The sequence below is a fragment of the Bombina bombina genome, unplaced genomic scaffold (assembly GCF_027579735.1).
Source record: "Bombina bombina isolate aBomBom1 unplaced genomic scaffold, aBomBom1.pri scaffold_1493, whole genome shotgun sequence".
NCBI classification, from domain to species: Eukaryota; Metazoa; Chordata; class Amphibia; order Anura; family Bombinatoridae; genus Bombina; species Bombina bombina.
The window spans coordinates 680-8,974 of NW_026510715.1; the positions used below are offsets into that span (position 1 = coordinate 680).

Sequence of the window (8,295 nt, forward strand, 5' to 3'; positions counted from 1 at the left end):
CTATGCGCCTTACATTTTGCCATTCTTTTAGTACATCCCTATTCTAGTAATGGTTGGTGACACACGGAAATATCACTTTAACCTGGCAGTGGCATTTACAACAGCAGATAATGAAACCAAAGGATAAACGGGTATCTGCCTCACCTTAACTAACGTTTAAGACTCCCGCCCAAAATGTATCTCTCACGGAAATACTAAGAGCGTTAGACAGTTGCTAGGCAACGTGACGCCATGAAACAGGAAGAGGGGTCGTAAACCAAAGTGTTTCACGACGTTCTCTAGATTCGTCCAATAATCGATCTCTGATGCAAACACGTTATGAATAACGTTCAAAACGTTCTCTGTGATTGGTTGTATTTTTTTGGTTACGTTATTGATTGCCAACTAGTAAAGATGGCCGCGGCGTTGGTACAGTATGTGGTGCTTCGTGGGGACCTGCGTTCCGGGATGGGGTGGCCACTAGGAGCCTTGGTGGCTCAGGCTTGTCACGCTGCCACGGCTGTCATTCACTTGTATTATCAGCACCCGCACACCCAGGCCTACCTGCAGGAGCTGGGGAGCATGCACAAGGTGGTGCTGGAGGTGAGCTGGCTCGCCTCTGCCTTTTGCAATTATTTCTCTGTTCAACCATATGCTCTTATGGCTAGACCCGTATAAAGAGATGCAGTATAGGAACATCAATGAGTCCGCTTCATTACCATTTAATATCTATCGTAAATGAGCAATGTATGGGACAGTATATAGACACTTCAGTAATAATATGTCAATTATATTTTATGCTTTGTAAAAAACCTAAGTTTAGATCCTTGTTAAAACAGAAAGCTGAGGATGCCCCGGGAGTGTGTGTGTGAGTATATATATATATATATATATATATATATATATATATATATACAGGTAGCCCTCAGTTTATGCCGGGTTAGGTTCCAGAAGGAATGGTTGTAAATTGAAACCCAGTTTATAATGTAAGTCAATGGGAAGTGAGGGAGTTAGGTTCCAGGCCCCTCTCAAAATTGTCATAAGTGACACCTAATACATTATTTTTAAAGCTTTGAAATGAAGACTTTAAATGCTAAACAGTATTATAAACCTAATAAAATAATCACACAACACAGAATATATAATTAAACTAAGTTAAATGAACAAAAACATTTGCTAAACAGCATTATAAACCTAATAAAATAATCACACAACACAGACTTAACTTGCATTTTTCTGCAAACAGATCTTTCTATGCATTCCAATCTGAACTGATTTATAGACAGGAAGATCTTGTGCCTTTGAAATCTGCTCCATAGCTCAGGTCTGGTTAAACGGATTAATTTCAGCTTGCTTGGCTTTGCTGCAACAAAAACGGACAGCTCCACCTACTGGCTATTTTAATAAATGCACTGCTTCTCAATGCTTTTCAGTAGCAGTCACATGACTGGAAAAAAGGTTGTTATTCTGAAACGGTGTAAAACGAAGGTCACCTGTATGTGTATATATATATATATATATATATATATATTTATTTGAACTGTATCTTTGGTCCCTGGCAACACTTTTAAAACTGTAGCTACCAGAACCTGCAGTCACAATTTATCAAGCTGCGGTCATCAGACCGCTGCTTCCCTACCTTGTTCTCCTGTTAGGTGGAGAATCGGTATTTATATGCAACTAGAACCTAGGTTCTTTACTGCTCCTGAGCTTACCAAGATAAACCTTTCAGCAAAGGATAACAAGAGAAGGAAGCAAATTAAATAATAGAAGTAAATTACAAAGTTGTTTAAAATGGTATGCTCTGTCTAAATCATGAATGTCTAATTATGACTTTACTGCCCCTTTAAAGGGACAGTCTAGACCAGAATTTTTGTTTTAAAAGATAGATAATCCCTTTATTACCCATTCCCCAGTCTTGCATAACCAACACGTTTATATTTATATACTTTTTACCTCTGTGATTGCCTTGTATCTAAGCCTCTGCAGACTCTCCCCTTATCTCAGTGCTTTTGACAGACATGCAGTTTAGCCAATAAGTGCAGACTCCTAAATAACTCCACGGGAGTGAGCGCAATGTTTATCTATATGACACACAAGAACTAGTACTGTCTAACTGTAAAAAACTTTCACAGCTAGGGGGCGGTTTTCAACGGTTTAGAAATCAGTTTGAGCTGACCTGGATTTAGCTTTTCAAAAATACCACCAAGGAAACAAAGCAAATTTAATGATAAAAGTAAATTGGAAAGTTGTATACAATTGCATGCTCTATCTGAATCATGAAAGTTTAATTTTGACAAGACTGTCCCTTTAAGGAGGCTTTGTGTGTTTATGAAAAGTTATTAATGCAAATAAAACTGATAGCCCTGCAAGCACAACCCATTGGTTGTGGTTTCAAAGAGCAAAACTAGCTAGTTCATATTCAAAAACAAACCTAAAGGAGCAATTTGCCATTAATTTAATACTTTTCAGCTAGAATAACAATTCATTGGAAACCCATTAAGGGGAATCCTGTTTTATAGAACACTGTTCATAAGCGAGGTAGGTCAGTCCAGCCCTGTTATGTGAGATATTAAATTACATTTGAGGGCTCAATGCAGAAGGAAGCTGCACTGTTTGCATGGATAACCTTTGCAAGGATGTGGCGAGCCATTTTTACTATACTGTGCATCAGTTTTTTCCATTTATGCTACTAAAATATATATTAGTCATATTCATCATTATTATTTTATGTAGCAAGATAGTGTTACAAGAACTGCTCTTTTTTCTGACATGGTTATTTCCCCTGTTTATTATGCTTGCACATTACCCCAGAGACAGAACCTTTTTTTTTCCCACTTTCTGCGATGAGATTTTTTTAATGGAAACATTTTCTGCAGGTTATTTTTAAATAAAACTCAATTTTAAATTGGGCAGTAACGCTAAAGCACCAGTTCAGTTGCAATGTGTTGATTAACTGGAGAATAAAGCAATTGTAAAAGTTTTATAATATATTGCAGCAGTTGAAAATTGGATTGCAAATTAGCTGCAGACAAAAAAAATATTAATTGTAAAATGTCTCTTGAATAAATTTATTTTTCTCTTGTTCCAACATAGAAATGTAGTAATAAAAAGTTGCATTGCTCATAAGAATGTCATTTAGAAAACACAGCTTTGCAGACTGGGAAAAGTTAGGGGGCTGTGAGCCAGTCAATACTGCATATCTGACTTTTCACTTCAAACAGCACTTTGCTGTGGATGCGCTGTGTTAAGGGAAACTTATACAGTGCTGCCAGAGCAAAGCTCTTTTTGAAGTGATCAACCTGATGTGGAGCAGCGCTGCAAAGTTAAAGCAGTAACAGTTCCTGCATGTGTGCTGTTCTTTCTGCAGACATACTGCATTTTCTGCGATGACATCTCAGATCACATGTTCTGCCTTGGGGCTCACTACCTCACCATATTTTACTTCAGCAGGAGATGGGCATCTTATGTTTGCACAGAAGCAATCCTTTTTATTTCTCTAGGTTGTCTACATTTCAGTAGAAATTTGTATTTTATTTTGTTTTCAGTCTAAATCCATTACAAATTGAGACGGACACAAATACAGTACTCATTCCTTGGATATTTCATAATGTATACATTACTGACAAGAACATTATTTTACCTCTCAGCTGCCTGTCACACGCACACATCACTGATTCAATCTCTTAATTGCCCATTTACCTTTGTGTTTATCATGTGTGTTGTGCCACCTCTGTCATACATTATAGTAGATGAACTATAATAGTAACATCCACAGACTACTAGACAGTGCTCCATGTTAGGGGGTGCTCTAACACAGCTACGTGATAGGAAGACCAGACCTTGTACAATACTAATGACCTCATATTCTTGTTTTTATGCATGAAAAATCAGTAGAGATTCTCAACCAGTATAGGGCTGCAACTAACGATTATTTTCATAATTGATTAATTGGCCGATTATTTTTTTCGATTAATCTGATAAAAAGAGAATCAATAATAGTTTTCTATGTTATAAATAAAATCCACATAAGGAGTGTTACAAATGTAAACTTCAGACTAAAACTTTACATTAAGACAAACGTTTCTTCAATTTTTAAGCAGCAGAGCACAGTTTTATAATTAAACAAAACAAAACCCCAAACTGTTTGAAAAGAGGTAGAACTATAAAAGTTAGCCTATCACTGTTAATAACATTCTGTTATTCACTCTTTCAGAAACTTTGCATTGAAATGCAAAAATCTCAACATGCCCACATGCTTCTGGCTAAGGCTGGTTCTCTGTTTGCAGCATATTTCCTGCAGCAGAGAAAAGGCTGTTGAGGTGTATAAGTAGGGTTTGGCCAATTTCACCAAAGTGGGATATTTATCTTTGTTAGCTCTTCACCAATGCTAAGTGTTTTCTACCTTGGCAAGGGGCCTCTCAATAAAGTAACCCTTGACTTCATTCTAACATAAAAATATCTTGAATATCTATATGCAATGGTAAATAACCAGCTATAAGGTTAGGGTTAATATCTAGTCTGGTCTAAAAATAACGAATATATACTTATAAAGGTTGAAAAACCAACTAATCGATTATGAGATTCGTTGACGACTATTTTCATTATCGATTATGACGATTAGTTGTTGCCGCTCTAAACCAGTACATAGTACCTCAAAGCATTTTTATTATTACACTTTATTTTTTCCCCCTCTGCTTTAAATTAAGTGGGTCGGCCAGAAGTTGTAAATATCACCAAAATCATTGAGCATATGGAGCGTTAATCCTTTTAAACACCTTGAGATATTTATATAGAATGTTTAGTTAGTTATGAACAAATTTGCATTATATTTTCAATATGTTGCCCCCTTTTTATGTAGTTCTAAAAACTGAGGATTTTCTAATTCTCAGAACTTGAAATGCACCTTACTGACTTCTCAAGGCTAACTCTGCTACAATATATTTCTGTAATTGGCTTTATTAAATAACAACTGCAAAACAATGCATTTTATACCAACTTTGACAGTGGCTTGCCCACATTGGCTCCTCCAAATAAGGCAAATGGTGGGTGGAGTCTGGCTAATAAAAAAACTAAATGCAGCAAACGTGTTAATGCATTGAGAAAAAAGTCACAATTGCATATGTTCATTTTATGTACTTTTAAGCTTAAATGGACACTGAACCTAATTTTTATTTCTTTCATGATTCAGATAGAGCATGAATTTTTAAGCAACTTTCTAAATTATCAATTTTTCTTCGTTCTCTTGCTATCTTTATTTTAAAAGCAGGAATGTAAATCTTAGCAGCCAGCCCATTTTAGGTTCAGCACCATGGATAGGGCTTGCTTATTGGAGGCTTACATTTACCCACCAATAAGCAAGCATAACCCAGGTTCTCAACCAAAAATGGGGACGGCTCCTATGCATCACATTCCTGCTTTTTAACTAAAGATAGCAAGAGAACGAAGAAAAATTTGATAATAGGAGTAAATTAGAAAGTTGCTTAAAATTGCTGCTCTGTCTGAATCATGAAAGAAAAAATTGGGGCTTAGTGTCCCTTTTTAAAGGGACATTCTGGTCAAACTTGAAATGCAAATAGACCAATTGCATCTTTTGAATAGAAACATACTTACAATATACATATATTGGCAAACGTTATCACTGTTTTAGTGTTAGCATTTTTTTTCTCTGCACAATGCACATGAAGCATACACAGATATTCTCAGCGCACCAGAATTTTAAATACTGCAGCTGCTCAGAGCGTCAGTGGAGCTTGTAACGTGTGCAATGATGCAAATGGAGTCATTACCAGACACAAGCACCTTAGCCTTTCTGGGCAAATGCTGTATTTAAAATGCTGGTGCACAGAGCATACTTAAAGGGCCACTGTAAGTAAATATTTTCTATGCCTGTTACTAACTAACTACCCCAAATACGCTTTTTATCAATAGCATTTCATTAACATATCTCTACCGTATATCAGAAATCTTGTCTGCAAATTTAATTGTTTTCCAAACCCACTCCATGGATATCCTTTGCTCTGTACCAATCCGTTTACAATACCTAGGTTTCAAAATGGCGCTTTAAACACAAAGTTATTGGTTTAAGTATTTTGAACACACAGTGCTGAAAATAGTGGGCAGGATAACTTGACATCATCGGCGAATAAAAGATATAACTTTTAGAACGTTATGAAACTTCGTTTTGGAGAAAATATAGGTCAGTAGGTTTTAATTAATGTTTATTAACTTTAATATGTTAGTTGTTTAGCTTAAATATTATAACAGAAAGTAATCCTTTAAGTACACTCTTGAAAAAGCTATAACTTTTATTAGAAGCATTTTTGCTAATACATTTACATGGCAAAAATACTTCTATTTAAAACGGAAATGCATCCGTGTGTATTGCAGTTTTGGCTGGGATGTACTTTTAAGCCATTATTTAAACTGAAGTGTTGGATTAGGGGGGTGTAACTTTATGTTGTAATTCACTAATGTTAATTTGTTCTGTCTAGGTTTCCGATGAAGCAACATTGACCACCCTAGCGGAAACTTTGAAACAAGCAAACATAGATCACAAACTGTGGATTGAGCAGCCAGAGAACATACCAACTTGTATTGCTATTAGGCCGTATCCCAAGGAGGAGGTGCACAAATACCTTAAAAAATTCAAGTTGCTTAAGTGACTGCTGCTGCTGTCTGCAGGTGTAATTGGTTTCCTTGCTGAGAGAACATTCATCGTCTGCTACTCTGTGCCAGCAATAGGGGAGCCGGCGTTAGTGCTTGGTGACTGAGCTGTGACAATATTGTATGGGTCGTTCCAGTCTGTGCCCTCCTTGCTGATCACATACGAGGCTGGATGGAAACTAACAGTTGCTTTGTTTTTTTGAAGGACATTTACGTTTTCAGTATAAAAAAAACGTTTTTAGTCAGAAGGAAGCTCTTAAAGGGGCGTGTGACTCTGTAAAGTGTGTATAATAATGGTTTAATTTAAAAAAATATATATATTGGTAAAGGAATCATCTGGGGGTACAAGAACTGTCTGGAATATATTCATATAACAAAGAAATGGAAGAGTCACTATTTTAATCCATTTTAAAAGGATATAACATTCAAAAGATCCATGTGAAAGGGTACTAAATGTGATAACATATATTTCTTCTTAGGTGAAGTTTTAAAGGGTTATTATACTGGGACAATGACACTAATTTGTTTGAGCATGTCATTTTAGCACTAGCTAAAGGGGTTAAACACAATTAAGGGATAGAAAGGTCAAAACTGATATGTGGATTTAAATTTAAAATAAAATCATGTTTGCAATGTACTTCTATTAGCACAAATGCTTATAGTAAGTTATTACTTTCTTTTTTTTTTAGCTGCATATGCACATATGCTGTGAGTGCCCTGTGCACTAGCATTCAAACACCGTGCCTTCTCAAAGTCAGCAGTGGAATGTATGATATAAATGAAATCTTCACCGACGCAATACACACCAGCCTGGTCCCTCTAGTCATACATAGCATATGTCCATAGGCCACTGAAATAGTAATAACTTTTACTAGAAGCAATTTAGCTAATTGTATATTGCAAACAATGCATTCATGCACATTTCCATTTTGACCTTTTGTATCCCTTTAAAGAACTGCTCAGGAACCTCAGAGAACTGCTGGTGAGCATATCGGCAGTTGCACAGCTTGGTCATACAAGTACCACTGCAGAGTGGGTCACTGGCTGTGGCCCCTCAGACAACTTCGCAACCTGTCTCGATGCATGAGCTCTATCGCGCCATGTCTGTGGAAGAATAGTTTTATTTTTGGAGACTGTCTGCATACTTTTTTTTGCACAAGATTTGTGGCCGCTCAGAACCATGTGTTTAACACCTTGGCAGAGGTTAAAGGGACACTGTACCCAAAATTTTTCTTTCGTGATTCAGATTGAGCATGAAATTTTAAGCAACTTTCTAATTTACTCCTATTATTAAATTTTCTTCATTCTCTTGGTATCTTTATTTGAAATGCAAGAATGTAAGTTTAGATGCCGGCCCATTTTTGGTGAACAACCTGGGTTGTCCTTGCTGATTGGTGGATAAATTCATCCACCAATAAAAAAAGTGCTGTCCAGAGTACTGAAATAAAAAAAACCTTAGATGCCTTCTTTTTCAAATAATGATAGCAAGAGAACAAAGAAAAATTGATACTAGGAGTAAATTAGAAAGTTGCTTAAAATTGCATGCTCTATCTGAATTACAAAAGAAAAAAAATTGGGTACAGTGTCCCTTTAAGCACACAGTTGCAAGGTCACTAGTGCTGAAATTACATACTCTGAGTTAAAGCATGT

General features: G+C 36.3%; 1 protein-coding gene across 1 annotated transcript; it reads left to right on the plus strand.

Annotated features, from left to right (window-relative positions):
* The first annotated feature begins 385 nt into the window (after positions 1–385).
* On the plus strand, positions 386–7,282 carry LOC128643336 (putative peptidyl-tRNA hydrolase PTRHD1). Its single transcript, XM_053696268.1, has 2 exons — positions 386–582; positions 6,474–7,282. The coding sequence occupies exons 1-2, from the start codon at positions 394–396 to the stop codon at positions 6,642–6,644; spliced, it is 360 nt and encodes a 119-aa protein (XP_053552243.1). The 5' UTR covers positions 386–393; the 3' UTR covers positions 6,645–7,282.
* The last annotated feature ends 1,013 nt before the right edge of the window (positions 7,283–8,295 follow it).

Bases quoted from the DNA above. Each gene is read 5' to 3' on its own strand.
- LOC128643336 (XM_053696268.1), top strand. From the start codon at position 394: ATGGCCGCGGCGTTGGTACAGTATGTGGTGCTTCGTGGGGACCTGCGT. The intron at 583-6,473 runs GTGAGCTGGCTC...TGTTCTGTCTAG, and splicing joins TGCACAAGGTGGTGCTGGAG to GTTTCCGATGAAGCAACATT.